This window comes from Lipophrys pholis (assembly GCF_963383615.2).
Source record: "Lipophrys pholis genome assembly, chromosome: 8".
Classification (NCBI taxonomy): domain Eukaryota; kingdom Metazoa; phylum Chordata; class Actinopteri; order Blenniiformes; family Blenniidae; genus Lipophrys; species Lipophrys pholis.
In genome coordinates, this window is record NC_137630.1 from 32,935,948 (window position 1) to 32,953,138 (window position 17,191).

A 17,191-nucleotide genomic window follows, 5' to 3' on the forward strand; every position below is an offset into this window, starting at 1 on the left:
GACTCCAGCAGCGACTTTTTCTGAACAAGCGTCACGCTGTGTTTACCTGGAACCGCACTGAAGTATTGAAGTAGTAGAACCGCACTGAAGTAATGAAGTAGTAGAACTACACTGAAGTAATGGAGTAGTAGAACTACACTGAAGTAATGGAGTAGAGGAACTTTACTGAAGTAATGGAGTAATTAGGCTGGACTGCTGTAATGCCACTTTGTGCAGCAGGGGGCAGCGTTGAGCTTCTGGTTTTGTGGGTTTGCGGTTCTGTGGTCGTTCCGGTACGAGAGAGGAACCATTTCATTGCGATAAATATTTTTAAAGCGAAAGGTTTTTATTTCCGACTGTGGGATGTGAAAAGGAGTTTTGTTGTGATGCTGGAGCTGCAGGTCTAGTTTAGTTCTGCTGTTTGTTTTTTTCTGGACTGAGTTTGTATGAATCTGTGGGAGGAGCCCCCCCATGATGATGATGATGATGATGATGATGAAGATTCATGTAGTCGAGCACACTGTAGCCGATCCTCACCTCCTTCTGAGTATTGATCTGTGTAACTAAGAGAGAACATGTTGTCCTAAGCCCCTCCTCCATTTCTATGTTCATATGATGACTAGTGCCTTGACCCCCCCCCCCCCCCCCCCCCCACACACACACACACACACACAGTGTTATAAAATGAGTTGTTGTTTTTCTACGTGTGTGTGTGAGTTGTTTCTTCTTCTGTGGAAATAAAGATGAATGAAGCTGCAGCGTTGAAGGTTTCCTCGTGTTCTTACTGGTCAGTGACTGGAAGCTCCTCCAGGGGGCGCTGCTGGTCAGAGCAGGACTGTGATCACATGGAACGTTTCAGGCAGAATGCAGCATCTAGAGCAGTTACACGTCACTTCCTGTTTTGTGGCGAAGGATCAGATTTTCAGCCTGCCGCCATGGCAACGCCCCTGCTGGGAAGATTCTACAATGGTGAATGATTTCCCTTCTAGAGCGCTCCCCCACTGCTAGAGCCGTCATCTGTTAGTCACATTCACACATTCACACTCCCACGCTGTCCCTCCACTGGGGAAGTCTTGCTCAACGACATGGACAGGCAGAGATGGGAATGGAACCTGGAACCTTCCACTTGGGGGACGACGCTCTACCAACCGAGCCACGAACCACAAAAGGACTTTCTGTTCATCCAGAGTCCTGCAGGAGGCGCTCAACACCACAAGTTCACTTCCTGTTGTAGAATCTAGCTGTCAAGGCGTCCCGGTGTAGGTACCACATCGGTCCGGTGTAGGTACCACATCGGTCCGGTGTAGGTACCACATCGGTCCGGTGTAGGTACCAGATCGGTCCGGTGTAGGTCCGGTGTAGGTACCACATCGGTCCGGGTCGGGGCTTGTTCCTGCGCCTGTCAAAGACGTCAAACACAATATGATGTACGGCTACTCCAGGTAAACAAACTACATTACGAGAGAGAGAGAGAGAGAGAGAGAGAGAGAGAGAGAGAGAGAGAGAGAGAGAGAGAGAGAGAGAGAGAGAGAGAGAGAGAGAGAGAGAGAGAGAGAGAGAGAGAGAGAGAGAGAGAGACAGAGACAGAGACAGAGACAGAGACAGAGAGAGAGACAGAGAGAGAGAGAGAGAGAGAGAGAGAGACCCTGATCTCTACATCATGTCGCCACAATATTTCTCTTCATTCAGTTTATTGTTTGACCTGCTGGAGACATGAGGGACAGACTGAATGTCTCCGTCTCCCATCACAGGTCTTTACAGTGTTAGGAGGGGAAACAAAGGACATTTCATCAAACCAGACGAAGCTCCACCTTCAGTATCTACACCCTCCTGAAGTTAAACCAGACACCTTCAGTGTCCACTGACTGTGGTGACTGTCCACTGATGTGAGCTGTGTGCAGCTGCAGCTGAGACTTTACAATAAATGAAAGTGTTCAGGAGGAACCAGGAAGTCACCAGTTGACACTGAAACCACTTGATCCGAGACACCGGGCCAGTATGACGACCAGGGCCCAGTTATTCAAAACTTGATTATTTTAACCAGTGGTTAACTAACCTGCTGTTAAACATGTGTAGTTTAAAACATGGTTAGTCATCCCGTTAGTTACCGTCAAAGTTAACAATGAGGTTAACAACAGTGGTTAGCGTCCCTGACGCCGCTCCGCCCAAGGCTCCGCCCACTTTGAATCTCCGTTCTTCCGTGTTTTGTCTTAAACGTTGTGGTGGAGGCAGAGCAGTGTTTTTATCTGCTCTATTAAACTACCATAAACCATAAACCAGGAGAAACTACCATAAACCAGGAGAAACTACCATAAACCAGGAGAAACTACCACAAACCAGGAGAAACTACCATAAACCAGGAGAAACTACCATAAACCAGGAGAAACTACCATAAACCAGGAGAAACTACCTGCTGCCAGGATGTTAAAGTGGAAGATGAAAACTGAGCTGGAGGATCAGAGGCTTCATGGTTCCTCTTCTTCTTTAATCTGACCAGAGAGAACCATCTAGAGAGAACCACCTAGAGAGAACCATCTAGAGAGAACCATCCTGAGAGAACCATCTAGAGAGAACCATCCAGAGAGAACCATCTAGAGAGAACCACCTAGAGAGAACCATCTAGAGAGAACCACCTAGAGAGAACCATCTAGAGAGAACCATCCAGAGAGAACCGTCTCGAGAGAACCATCCAGAGAGAACCATCTAGAGAGAACCGTCTAGAGAGAACCATCTAGAGAGAACCATCTAGAGAGAACCATCCAGAGAGAACCATCTAGAGAGAACCATCCAGAGAGAACCATCCAGAGAGAACCGTCTAGAGAGAACCATCTAGAGAGAACCATCTAGAGAGAACCATCCAGAGAGAACCATCTAGAGAGAACCATCTAGAGAGAACCATCTAGAGAGAACCATCTAGAGAGAACCGTCTAGAGAGAACCATCTAGAGAGAACCATCTAGAGAGAACCATCTAGAGAGTGGACTGAGTGACCAGAGAGAAAAATAATAAGAACGAGGGAACCAGATCATTTAATCTCTGGATTGACGAAGGCTGAGGTCTGCATGAGCAGCAGGGGGCGCTCCGCTATGAGACGCTCCACAGAACTTCTTTCTAATGAAGCCAGACTTCTGGTTCCTCAGGAACTACTAAACAAACTACAAACTACTGGAAATGAAAGTTGGAGTTTTTAGAGCTAAAATGAGCCTTTTAATGGCTTCATGTGAAAGAGAACTTTAATCAGAGTGGTTACCTAGGTTACCATGGAAACGGCTGGAGATCCTTTCTTCCTGCTAAAGAGGAGACATGAGACATGAGACATGAGACATGAGAATGAGATCTTCTCTTTCTGGACCAAGGAGAGTTTAACTCGTCTGGACTTCACAGGTTTAGTTAGAAAACACCAGGATCTAATGTTCTCCGTGGAAACGAGGCTCTTAAAGCTGCAGAGCAGCAAATATGAGGGGATGGAGGCCACATTGGTGAGGGAAGGAGAGAGTAACTCTCTGTGTCCAGTTAGTAATCTGAGGTTACTAGTTAGTATCTCATTCCCACCTCTTATTATTATTATTATTCCTCTATGTCCACTCTATGTCCACTCTATGTCCACTCTATGTCCACTCTATGTCCACTCTATGTCCACTCTATGTCCACTCTATGTCCACTCTGGGGCTCCATAGAGGAGCAACTCTTCATTCCAGGATCGACTCTATCAAAGTCCAGTCCTCCACCCTGTCCTTCCTTTGTCCTGCTATCATCAACACCATGGTGAGGGTTAACCACTGGTAAACAGCTAGTGGAGGTTAACTTTAACGTCAAGGTAACTAACCTGGTTAAAGTTAACAGTGGGTTAAATGTGTTTAACAGCTGGTTAAAAGATAACCCAGTTTTGAACAACCGGGCCTGTGCAGAGCAGAAACAATCAGAACCAGGTGACGTCCTGCTTCCTGAGGAGGACGGCTAAAGTAACTAACCAGGAGTACTTTACTTTATCTTCCTCCCTGCGTCACAGCTCTGTGTGTGTGTGTGTGTGTGTGTGTGTGTGTGTGTGTGTGTGTGTGTGTGTGTGTGTGTGTGTGTGTGTGTGTGTCCACAGAGAGAAGAATGGCTGTTATCAGCTCCTGGTGGAGTTTCCTCTCGGACAGGAAGTGGTCTTCACCCGCTTCCTGTTCTCTCCTGTGTGTGTTTGTGGTGTTGGATTTCTCTCTTTGTTGGGACTGAAAACTGAACCTTATGGGGCCTGACCCACCTGTGAGGTGCTCACCTGTTCACCAGGTCACCAGGTCACCTGTTCACCAGGTCACCTGTTCACCTGCTCACCTGTTTTTAAAGGGTATGAAGTTTTTCTGAGGCAACATGAAGGGAAGAGTCGGTTCTAGAGTGGAGAGCAAGGAAACAATGGAGAGTCCTCACAAAGATAGCAGTGTGTGTGTGTGTGTGTGTGTGTGTGTGTGTGTGTGTGTGTCCCCAGCAGAGGTTTCAAAACAACAATCAGTGTCGAGTCAGAAGCTCGAAAGACTCGAGTAAAAAACTGTGCAGAGCAGCAAGTCTGAGACCTGGACCTGGACCTGGACCTGGACCTGGACCTGGACCTGGATCTGGACCTGGACCTGGACCTGGACCTGGACCTGGACCTGGACCTGGACCTGGACCTGGACCTGGACCTGGACCACCATGGACTATGAACCAAAGAAGACCAAGAAGGTTTGAGTCTCTTCTGATGTTTGAGTTCAGATCATCTGGAGGTAAAACTATCAGTACTTCTACTGATCCTACTGATCCTATTGATCCTATTGATCCTATTGATCCTATTGATCCTACTGATCCTACTGATCCTATTGATCCTATTGATCCTACTGATCCTACTGATCCTATTGATCCTATTGATCCTATTGATCCTACTGATCCTACTGATCCTACTGATCCTATTGATCCTATTGATCCAACTGATCCTACTGATCCTACTGATCCTACTGATCCTATTGATCCTATTGATCCAACTGATCCTACTGATCCTATTGATCCTACTGATCCTACTGATCCTATTGATCCTATTGATCCTATTGATCCTACTGATCCTACTGATCCTATTGATCCAACGGATCCTACTGATCCTATTGATCCTACTGATCCTACTGATCCTACTGATCCTATTGATCCAACTGATCCTACTGATCCTATTGATCCTATTGATCCTACTGATTCTACTGATCCTATTGATCCTATTGATCCTATTGATCCTATCGATCCTATTGATCCTATTGATCCTATTGATTCTACTGATTCTATTGATCCTATTGATCCTATTGATCCTATTGATCCTATTGATCCTACTGATCCTACTGATCCTATTGATCCTATTGATTCTACTGATTCTACTGATCCTATTGATCCTATTGATTCTATTGATCCTATTGATCCTACAGAATTTGGACGTCTTGTTGTGACACTTTGATTTAGTTTTAATTTCTGTGACAAACTGGAATCGACTGTGGAAGTTTATGAAACGTCACATTGTTATCCACTGCTGGATCCACTATTAACCACTGCTGGATCCACTGTTCACAACAGGGATCCACTGCTGGATCCACTGTTATCCACTGCAGGATCCACTGTTCACAACAGGGATCCACTGTTATCCACTGCAGGATCCACTGTTCACAACAGGGATCCACTGTTATCCACTGCAGGATCCACTGTTCACAACAGGGATCCACTGTTATCCACTGCAGGATCTACTGTTCACAGCAGGGATCCACTGTTATCCACTGCTGGATCCACTGCTGGATCCACTGTTAACCACTGCTGGATCCACTGTTCACAGCAGGGATCCACTGCAGGAAGGTGCTCAGTCCCTGCAGTATTGATCCAGTCTGACCTCTGACCCTGGTCTCTCAGGGATTCTCGCCCATCAGGCGTCTGGTTTGGTCCAGGTCTTGCCGCCGGGCGGTGGACGGAGGCGTTTCGTACCGCCGCCCTCTGCACACCGTCCCCCTCTACCCCCCCGACTACCTGATCCACCCCGAGAGGCTCATCTTCGACTACGTGGAGAAAGAAGTCAAGGTAGGACCGCCGATCCACCGCAGATCCTCAGTGACATCACAGTCGTTGACCTCTGACCTCTGCTCTCAGTTCCTGGGTCACCTGACCTGGGTGTCGGTCTCACTGAACCCGTCCAGTCGAGACGAGCTGCTGCAGCTGCTGGACGCCGCCCGGGTGAGTTCCCCCCCCCCCCCCCCCCCCATCCCCCCACCCCCTCAGCCTCACCAATCAGTCAGCAACCCAGACTGTATTGATCCTGCTGATCAGAGTCACCTCCGATCAATAACCAATAATCAGTGTGTGTGTGAGCAGCAGCTGAAGGTGCTGCCGCTGCAGACCAGCGCCGAGCAGGACTGCATCCTGAGCCTGTCTGCCCGCTGCCTGCTGCTCACCTGGAGGCTCAACGAGAAGCTGCTGGTCAGGATCCCCACGCACCAGCTCGCTGCTGCCTCCTACCTGCGGGACGACGCACTGCACCTGCTGGTGCTCAAGACCGGTGAGCGCCACCTGCTGGTACAGGCTCCTTCAGAACCTGGATCAGAACCAGGATCAGAACCTGGCCCGGAACCAGGCTCAGGGGAGACAGTTAGTCCATTCAACTCAATTTTTGTAATAAATGTTTGTAAAAGCGTCTGAATAGTGAAATGTGTCCAGCTCCAGTCCTCCAGGGTCCCTGACCTCCAGGGTCCCAGTCCTCCAGGGTCCCTGTCCTCCAGGGTCCCTGACCTCCAGGGTCCTTGTCCTCCAGGGTCCCTGTCCTCCAGGGTCCCTGACCTCCAGGGTCCCTGTCCTCCAGGGTCCCTGTCCTCCAGGGTCCCTGACCTCCAGGGTCCCTGACCTCCAGGGTCCTTGTCCTCCAGGGTCCCTGTCCTCCAGGGTCCCTGACCTCCAGGGTCCCTGTCCTCCAGGGTCCCTGACCTCCAGGGTCCCTGTCCTGCAGGTTTTAGCTCCTCCCAGTTTAACCCACCTGATCGCAATGAGGGGCTCCTTATTGGGCTTTTTCACAACCTTGGTGATGACATCATCATTAGATTCAGGTCTGCTGAAGCAGGGAGGAACTAAAACCTGGGTTAGCCCTATAACCTGATCTAACGTCTGCAACGTCTCTAGAACGTCTCTAGAACGTCTCGGTGACGTCTCGGTGACGTCTCTAGAGTGTCTCTAGAACCTCTTGGTAACGTTCTCGTAGGAGAAGTGAATGACGGCGTCTCTACTGTGTGACGGTGCAGGCCTGGATGTGGACACGGTGGTTGCCGGGGACGACAGCCTGGACAGGAAAAAGCCGACGGGTGTCGATGGCCGTCGTCAGACAATGAGCTGCAACGCGGACCCCCGTCCTGCAGGGGGCACCATGGAGCGACGACACACCATCTGTGGGGTGGACTGGAGGCCGTCGCTGTCTAGAAGTAACCATGACAAGAACCAGAACCTGGAACGGGGAGGGGGGGGCAGTCTGGAGAGGAAGAGGGGGGGGGGCAGCTGGGAGAGGAGGCAACCCACACGGAAAACTGGAGGCAGCTGGGAGAACCGGCGCGCCAGGCCCATGAGTGGCAGCTGGGGGGTGGCAGGAGGAGGTGGGGGGGGCAGCTGGGAGCGGAGACAAGGCGGAGGAGGGGCCGGGGGCAGCTGGGAGCGGAGGGGTGGGGCCGGGGGCAGCTGGGAGCGGCGGCAGGCCTGCACCGGCAGCTGGGAGCGAGGGAAGAGCTACGGCAGCTGGGAGAGGAGGAACCACAACCCACTGGAGCCCACGCCTTGTCCTGACGCCTACTGCAACCTGCTCATCCTGGCCGTCCACAACCGGGTCAGTACCACAGCCTGCTCTACCAGAACCTGCTCTACCGGAAACCTGGTCGGTACTAGAGCCGGGTTGGTACCACAAAGGGACAGGATCAGAAGGACAGTAGAGAACAGTAGAAGGCAATATAGGACAGTAGAGGGCAGTAGAGGACAGTAGAGGACAGTACGGGACAGTAGAGGGCAGTAGAGGACAGTAGAGGACAGTAGAGGACAGTACGGGACAGTAGAGGGCAGTAGAGGACAGATGAGGATAGTAGGGAGCAGAACAGGGCAGTAAAAGACAGTAGGGGACAGTAGAGGACAACAGAAGACAGTAGAGGGCAGTAGAGGACAGTACGGGACAGTAGAGGGCAGTAGAGGACAGAAGAGGATAGTAGGGAGCAGAACAGGGCAGTAAAAGACAGTAGGGGACAGTAGAGGACAACAGAAGACAGTAGAGGGCAGTAGAGGACAGTACGGGACAGTAGAGGGCAGTAGAGGACAACAGAAGACAGTAGAGGACAGTAGAGGACCGTACGGGACAGTAGAAGGCGGTAGAGAACAGTAGGGGGCACTAGAGGACACATTAGTTTCTAATCCAAGCATCCATGATGATCCTCAATATTTAACGGTTGTGTGTGTGTGTGTGTGTGTGTGTGTGTGTGTGTGTGTGTGTGTGTGTGTGTGTGTGTGTGTGTGTGTGTGTGTGTGTGTGTGTGTGTGTGTGTGTGTGTGTGTGTGTGTGTGTGTGTGTGTGTGTGTGTGCAGGATGCAGCAGAGGAGTACTGCTCTCTGATCTGTCAGATGTTCCAGATCATTTACGGCCATCGGACCATAGAGTGTGTGGACCGGGCCGGTTTCCATCACAGCATGCCGGACCGCTATTGGCTGCAGAGGAGTGAGTGACACAAGGGGGCGGAGTCAGCGTCCACCAATCAGACAGCCTGGTGGCATCGAATACACTCAATTCTAACCCGAACACATTATCTGATCCTGTGTGTGTGTATGTGTGTGTGTGTGTGTGTGTGTGTGTGTGTGTGTGTGTGTGTGTGTGTGTGTGTGTGTGTGTGTGTGTGTGTGTGCAGGTGACAGTTGTCTGACTGACATGTCCTACAGTTACGATCCAGAGTTCAGCTGCTGCAGCTCATAGTGAGTAACCCTCATTCACCCTCATTCACCCTCATTCACCCTCATTCACCCTCATTCACCCCCCCCCCATTCACTCTCATTCACCCTCATTCACCCCCCCCTCATTCACTCTCATTCACTCTCATTCACCCTCATTCACCCTCATTCACCCCCCTCATTCACCCTCATTCACCCTCATTCACCCCCCTCATTCACTCTCATTCACCCCCCTCATTCACCCTCATTCACCCCCTCATTCACCCCCCCTCATTCACCCTCATTCACCCTCATTCACCCCCCGTCATTCACTCTCATTCACCCCCCCTCATTCACCCTCATTCACCCCCCCTCATTCACCCTCATTCACCCCCCTCATTCACTCTCATTCACCCCCCTCATTCACCCTCATTCACCCCCTCATTCACCCCCCCCTCATTCACCCTCATTCACCCTCATTCACCCCCCTCATTCACTCTCATTCACCCCCCCCTCATTCACCCTCATTCACCCCCTCATTCACCCCCCCCCTCATTCACCCTCATTCACCCTCATTCACCCCCCGTCATTCACTCTCATTCACCCCCCCTCATTCACCCTCCCTCATTCACCCTCATTCACCCCCATTCACCCTCCCCCATTCACCCTCATTCACCCTCATGAATCATCGTGGTTTCTCACGAATTTCCATGAATTCTGTTTAATTAATATCATGGTTTATCATGGGTTCTCATGGCTTATCATGGTTTATCATGGTTTATCATGGTTTATCATGGTTTATCATGGGTTATCATGGTTTATCATGGGTTATCATGGTTTATCATGGTTTATCATGAGTTATCATTGGTTCTCATGGTTCTCATGGTTCTCATGGTTCTCAGTGCCAGTGAGGGCTCCCAGGAGGCCTTTGAGCTCTACTACAGTGAGACATACAGTGAGAGCTCTTCGCTGCAGGATTCTCATCACAGTCTGGCCTCAGTCAGTGACGGAGGAGAAAGTAACCCGGCGCTGCTGATGATGCAGGAGTACATGATCACGGTATGAGCACCATCATCATCATCATCATCATCATCATCATCATCATCATCATCATGATCGTGTGTGTGTGTGTGTGTGTGTGTGTTGTGTGTGTGTGTGTGTGTGTGTGTGTGTGTGGTGTGTGTGTGTAGCTGCGTAACAAGCTGGTTCCAGTGGAGTTGCAGCAGTTTGCCGTCCTGCTGAGAGAATACAGGCTGGAGGCCAACATCCACCAATTCTGCTCCCAACTGCTGCAACTGTATGGAGACACCCGCAAGTTCCTGCTGCTGGGTGAGGGGGGGGGGGGGGGGGGGGGGGGGGTGGGGACGGACGGACGGACACAGAGGTGGGTGGGGAGTGGTGGGGGGGGGGGGGGGGGGGGACACAGAGGTGGGTGGGGAGTGATGGGGGTGGGGGGGGGGTCAGAGGTGGGGAGTGGTGGTGGTGGTGGTGGTTGGGGGGGGGGTACATTCAGAGTGGGGTACGGGGTCATACTGTTTTTCCTGATCCTCTTGATTGATCATAACAATGTCAAATTAAATCTAGACGTCAGCAGCTGGACCCTCATTAGTTTATCCATGACTGGATTTATCATCAGATTATCATCACTGGTTTTATCATCAGATTATCATCACTGGTTTTATCAGATTCATTAGAATCTGGACTGAGATTAAAAACTTAAATGACATCAAACTGTTTAGATTAATAAAGTATTTCTATTCTATTGATGTTGATCTGCTGTTTTGTTTGTTGTTTATTTGTTGTTTAGTAATTATTGTTTGTTCTTTCTTGTTGTTGTTTACCTCGGTGTCTCAGGAATGCGTCCGTTCATCCCTGACAAAGACGTCGGATCCTTCGAGAGTTTCCTGGAAAGCATCGGCATCCGGGAGGGTGGGATTCTAACCGACAGCTTCGGGAGAATCAAGCGCAGCATGAGCAACACGTCGGCGTCGCATGAGAGGGTAGGATGGGGGGAGAGGAGAGGAGAGGAGGGAGAGACAGAGAGATAGAATGAGGGGATAGAGGAGAGGAGGGATAGACAGAGAGATAGAATGAGGGGGAGGTACAAACCTTGTCAACCCACCCTGGGTCGGGTAGGGGAGGTAGAGAGAGAGGTAGAGAGAGGTAGAGAGAGAGGTAGAGAGAGAGGTAGAGAGAGGTAGAGAGAGGTAGAGAGAGAGGTAGAGAGAGAAGTAGAGAGAGAGGTAGAGAGAGGTAGAGAGAGGTAGAGAGAGAGGTAGAGAGAGGTAGAGAGAGAGGTAGAGAGAGAGGTAGAGAGAGGTAGAGAGAGGTAGAGAGAGAGGTAGAGAGAGAAGTAGAGAGAGAGGTAGAGAGAGGTAGAGAGAGGTAGAGAGAGAGGTAGAGAGAGAAGTAGAGAGAGGTAGAGAGAGGTAGAGAGAGGTAGAGAGAGGTAGAGAGAGAAGTAGAGAGAGGTAGAGAGAGGTAGAGAGAGGTAGAGAGAGGTAGAGAGAGAGGTAGAGAGAGAGGTAGAGAGAGGTAGAGAGAGAGGTAGAGAGAGGTAGAGAGAGAAGTAGAGAGAGAGGTAGAGAGAGGTAGAGAAAGAGTTACGATGGCATGCCTGCACTTCAATACTCACACCTCACGCTTCACTCCCCACTTTTTACTCCCCATCCCTCACTCCTAACACCTCATTCTTCACTCCTCACTCTTTACTCCTCACGCCTAACTCCTCACTCTTTACTCATCACACCTCGTGCTTCACTCCTCACTCTTTACTCCTCATGCCTCACTCCTCACTCTTTACCCCATGCTTCACTCCTCACTCTTTACTCATCACATCTCACACATCACTCTTCACTCCTCACTCTTCACCCCTCACACCTCACTTTTTACTCCCCATGCCTCACTCCTCACACCGTATTCCTCACTCCTCACTCTTTACTCCCCATGCCTCACTCCTCACACCTCATTCTTCACTCCTCACTCTTTACTCATCATGCCTCACTCCTCACTCTTTACTCCTCACGCCTAACTCCTCACTCTTTACTCCTCACACATCAGTCTTCACTCCTCACGCTTCACTCCTCACTCTTTACTCCTCATGCCTCACTCTTTACTCATCACACCTCACTCTTTACTCCTCACGCATCACTCTTCACTCCTTACTCCTCAGTCTTTACTCCTCACGCTTCACTCCTCACTCTTTACTCCTCACACCTCACTCCTCACTCTTTACTCCTCACGCATCACTCTTCACTCCTTACTCCTCACTCCTCAGTCTTTACTCCTCACGCTTCACTCCTCACTCTTTACTCCTCACGTCTCACACATCACTCTTCACTCCTCACTCTTTACTCCTCACACCTCACTCTTTACTCCCCATGCCTCACTCCTCACACCTCATTCTTCACTCCTCACTCTTTACTCATCATGCCTCACTCCTCACGCCTAACTCCTCACTCTTTACTCCTCACACATCAGTCTTCACTCCTCACGCTTCACTCCTCACTCTTTACTCCTCACACCTCACTCCTCAGTCTTTACTCCTCACGCATCACTCTTCACTCCTTACTCCTCAGTCTTTACTCCTCACGCTTCACTCCTCACTCTTTACTCCTCACACCTCACTCTTTACTCCTCACGCACCACTCTTCACTCCTTACTCCTCACTCCTCAGTCTTTACTCCTCACGCTTCACTCCTCACTCTTTACTCCTCACACCTCACTCCTCAGTCTTTACTCCTCACGCATCACTCTTCACTCCTTACTCCTCAGTCTTTACTCCTCACGCTTCACTCCTCACTCTTTACTCCTCATGCCTCACTCTTTACTCCTCACACCTCACTCTTTACTCCCCATGCCTCACTCCTCACACCTCATTCTTCACTCCTCACTCTTTACTCATCATGCCTCACTCCTCACGCCTAACTCCTCACTCTTTACTCCTCACACATCAGTCTTCACTCCTCACGCTTCACTCCTCACTCTTTACTCCTCATGCCTCACTCTTTACTCCTCACACCTCACTCTTTACTCCTCACGCACCACTCTTCACTCCTTACTCCTCACTCCTCAGTCTTTACTCCTCACGCTTCACTCCTCACTCTTTACTCCTCACACCTCACTCCTCAGTCTTTACTCCTCACGCATCACTCTTCACTCCTTACTCCTCAGTCTTTACTCCTCACGCTTCACTCCTCACTCTTTACTCCTCATGCCTCACTCTTTACTCCTCACACCTCACTCTTTACTCCTCACGCATCACTCTTCACTCCTTACTCCTCAGTCTTTACTCCTCACGCTTCACTCCTCACTCTTTACTCCTCACACCTCACTCCTCACTCTTTACTCCTCACGCATCACTCTTCACTCCTTACTCCTCACTCCTCAGTCTTTACTCCTCACGCTTCACTCCTCACTCTTTACTCCTCACGTCTCACACATCACTCTTCACTCCTCACTCTTTACTCCTCACACCTCACTCTTTACTCCCCATGCCTCACTCCTCACACCTCATTCTTCACTCCTCACTCTTTACTCATCATGCCTCACTCCTCACGCCTAACTCCTCACTCTTTACTCCTCACACATCAGTCTTCACTCCTCACGCTTCACTCCTCACTCTTTACTCCTCATGCCTCACTCTTTACTCCTCACACCTCACTCTTTACTCCTCACGCACCACTCTTCACTCCTTACTCCTCACTCCTCAGTCTTTACTCCTCACGCTTCACTCCTCACTCTTTACTCCTCACACCTCACACCTCACTCTTTACTCCTCACGCATCACTCTTCACTCCTTACTCCCCAGTCTTTACTCCTCATGCTTCACTCCTCACTCTTTACTCCTCACACCTCACTCCTCACTCTTTACTCCTCACGCATCACTCTTCACTCCTTACTCCTCAGTCTTTACTCCTCACGCTTCACTCCTCACTCTTTACTCCTCACACCTCACTCTTTACTCCCCATGCCTCACTCCTCACACCTCGTTCTTCACTCCTCACTCTTTACTCATCATGCCTCACTCCTCACGCCTAACTCCTCACTCTTTACTCCTCACACATCAGTCTTCACTCCTCACGCTTCACTCCTCACTCTTTACTCCTCATGCCTCACTCTTTACTCCTCACACCTCACACCTCACTCTTTACTCCTCACGCATCACTCTTCACTCCTTACTCCTCACTCCTCAGTCTTTACTCCTCACGCTTCACTCCTCACTCTTTACTCCTCATGCCTCACTCTTCATGTCTGTCACCACCTGAACCGTAACATTTTGTTTGTCCACCTGCAGGTACGACAACGTCTCTCTGGCTTCAGGATCCCAGGAATTCAACCGACGCATGACTGACATCACCCACGACATCCAGGCGCTCGGCTTCCAGGACACTCATGGAGACATCGAGGAGGAAGACTACTACCTCTGATGAAGAGGAGGAGGAGGAGGACTATGACCTGTGACCTTCAAACTCCTCTCCACTTAAGCAGCACAAGAACTGTGATTGGATTATAGAGCATCTTCCTCCTCTAACATCCAGATTACACTGCCAGGCAGAAGGCGGAGCTTCATTAATCATGTAAATCCTGCCATCATGTGACCTTTGATCAGACAATTCAATTCAATTCACCTTCATTTCTAGAGCGGCAAATACAACACTGTCTTTTCTAGAGCGGCAAATACAACTCTGTCTTTTCTAGAGCGACAAATACAGCACCGTCTTTTCTAGAGCGGCAAATGCAACTCTGTCTTTTCTAGAGCGGCAACTACAACTCTGTCTTTTCTAGAGCAGCAAATACAACACCGGCTTTTCTAGGTTTAACAGAGAAAAGAGAAAAACCCAACTAATCCACATGAGCAGCAGATTTATTTGCGACTGAGGAAAGAAAAACTTCTCTAACAGGAAGAACCTTTGTAGAACCTAGAGTCAGAGGTGGAGGGGGTGGAGGGGGTGGAGGGGGTGGAGGGGGTTGAGGGGCGGGGTAGAGGAGAGGAAGGGATAGAATAGACAGAGAGATAGAATGGGGGGGAGTTACAAACCTTGGAAGCACACCCTGGTTTGGGTAGGGGACGAAGAGAGAGAGGTAGAGAGAGAGGTAGAGAGAGAGAGAGAGGTAAAGAGAGAGGTAGAGAGAGGTAGAGAAAGAGGTAGAGAGAGGTAGAGAGAGAGGTAGAGAGAGAGAGAGAGGTAAAGAGAGAGGTAGAGAGAGGTAGAGAAAGAGGTAGAGAGAGGTAGAGAGAGAGGTAGAGAGAGAGAGAGAGGTAGAGAGAGAGGTAAAGAGAGAGGTAGAGAGAAGTAGAGAGAGGTAGAGAGAGGTAGAGAGAGAAGTAGAGAGAGGTAGAGAGAGAGGTAGAGAGAGGTAGAGAAAGAGGTAGAGAGAGGTAGAGAGAGAGGTAGAGAGAGAGGTAGAGAGAGGTAGAGAGAGGTAGAGAGAGGTAGAGAGCGAGGTAGAGAGAGAGGTAGACAGAGAGGTAGAGAGAGAGAGGTAGAGAGAGAGGTAGAGAGAGGTAGAGAGCGGTAGAGAGAGGTAGAGAGAGGTAGAGAGAGAGGTAGAGAGAGAGGTAGAGAGAGTTAGAGAGAGGTAGAGAGAGAGAGGTAGAGAGAGAGGTAGAGAGAGGTAGAGAGCGGTAGAGAGAGGTAGAGAGAGGTAGAGAGAGAGGTAGAGAGAGAGGTAGACAGAGAGGTAGAGAGAGAGAGGTAGAGAGAGGTAGAGAGCGGTAGAGAGAGGTAGAGAGAGGTAGAGAGAGAGGTAGAGAGAGGTAGAGAGAGGTAGAGAGAGGTAGAGAGAGAGGTAGAGAGAGGTAGAGAGAGAGGTAGACAGAGAGGTAGACAGAGAGGTAGAGAGAGAGAGGTAGAGAGAGGAGGTAGAGAGAGGTAGAGAGAGAGAGGTAGAGAGAGAGGTAGAGAGAGGTAGAGAGAGGTAGAGAGAGAGGTAGACAGAGAGGTAGACAGAGAGGTAGAGAGAGAGAGGTAGAGAGAGGAGGTAGAGAGAGGTAGAGAGAGAGAGGTAGAGAGAGAGGTAGAGAGAGGTAGAGAGCGGTAGAGAGAGGTAGAGAGAGGTAGAGAGAGAGAGGTAGAGAGAGAGGTAGAGAGAGGTAGAGAGAGGTAGAGAGAGAGGTAGAGAGAGGTAGAGAGCGGTAGAGAGAGGTAGAGAGAGGTAGAGAGAGGTAGAGAGAGAGAGGTAGAGAGAGGAGGTAGAGAGAGGTAGAGAGAGAGAGGTAGAGAGAGAGGTAGAGAGAGAGGTAGAGAGAGGTAGAGAGAGAGGTAGGGGGAGAGGTAGAGAGAGGTAGAGAGAGGTAGAGAGAGAGGTAGGGGGAGAGGTAGAGAGAGGTAGAGAGAGGTAGAGAGAGAGGTAGAGAGAGAGGTAGAGAGAGGTAGAGAGAGGTAGAGAGAGAGGTAGAGGGGGTAGAGAGAGGTAGAGAGAGAGAGGTAGAGAGAGGTAGAGAGAGGTAGAGAGAGGTAGAGAGAGAGAGGTAGAGATAGGTAGAGAGAGGTAGAGAGCGGTAGAGAGAGAGGTAGAGGGGGTAGAGAGAGGTAGAGAGAGAGGTAGAGAGAGGTAGAGAGAGGTAGAGAGAGAGAGGTAGAGAGAGGTAGGGGGGGGGGTAGCAGTCCTCACTGTAGCTTCAGGAAATAGAAAAGTCTTGAATCTCGTCTTCAAAGTAGAAAGTGTTTCAGCCTCCCTCACTGAAACTGGGTTCTGGTTCCACATCAGAGGAACCTGAAAGCTGAAAACTTTATACTCATTATCTGGCCAATAAAGTACTTTATGTAGTAAAATGGATTAATCAGGAACCCTTAGATGAAGGCTGCTAGACATTGAGAAAACCTTGTGTGAAGATCTCCAGACCAGAGATCTTCCCTTCTTCAGTCCTTCATCAAAGAACCCAGCTGCTTTAAAAGCCTCAATAGAACCAGGTCTCTGACAGCTTGCTGGGAGGTTCTTCACCCCCTCTGGAACAATCCTGACATCCTGCAAAGAAAGAAACCAAGAAAGTTCCCAAGATGGCAAAATAAAGGAAGAAGAACCTCAGAAGAACTTTCCTCCAGTAACTCTTTGGTTCCATTGAATGAGCTAATAGAACCATCTGCTATCAGTCAGAACAAGTATCTGGAACCTCTTCAGCTTCACTCAATAATCCCAAGTCAGTGTAATCTAGAAGAGATTGAGCTGAACTGACCTCAGACAGTGACAAAGCTCCTGAAGATCTCAGCTCCTAAACCTCTTTCTAAAATCATCTCAATCCTGGAGCTTCAAATATCTCAACATCACCAGACCCAACGTTTGGTCACTAC

General features: G+C 49.8%; 1 protein-coding gene across 1 annotated transcript; it reads left to right on the top strand.

Moving 5' to 3' along the window:
- Positions 1–4,490: 4,490 nt before the first annotated feature.
- Positions 4,491–14,454, top strand: ccm2l (CCM2 like scaffold protein). The gene is given in 12 exon segments (XM_080469526.1): positions 4,491–4,679; positions 5,874–6,038; positions 6,108–6,191; positions 6,330–6,513; positions 7,247–7,818; positions 8,562–8,691; positions 8,879–8,942; positions 9,800–9,956; positions 10,088–10,226; positions 10,752–10,887; positions 10,889–10,897; positions 14,194–14,454. Coding segments are annotated over 12 exon segments (1,803 nt in total). The 5' UTR covers positions 4,491–4,649; the 3' UTR covers positions 14,327–14,454.
- Positions 14,455–17,191: the final 2,737 nt, after the last annotated feature.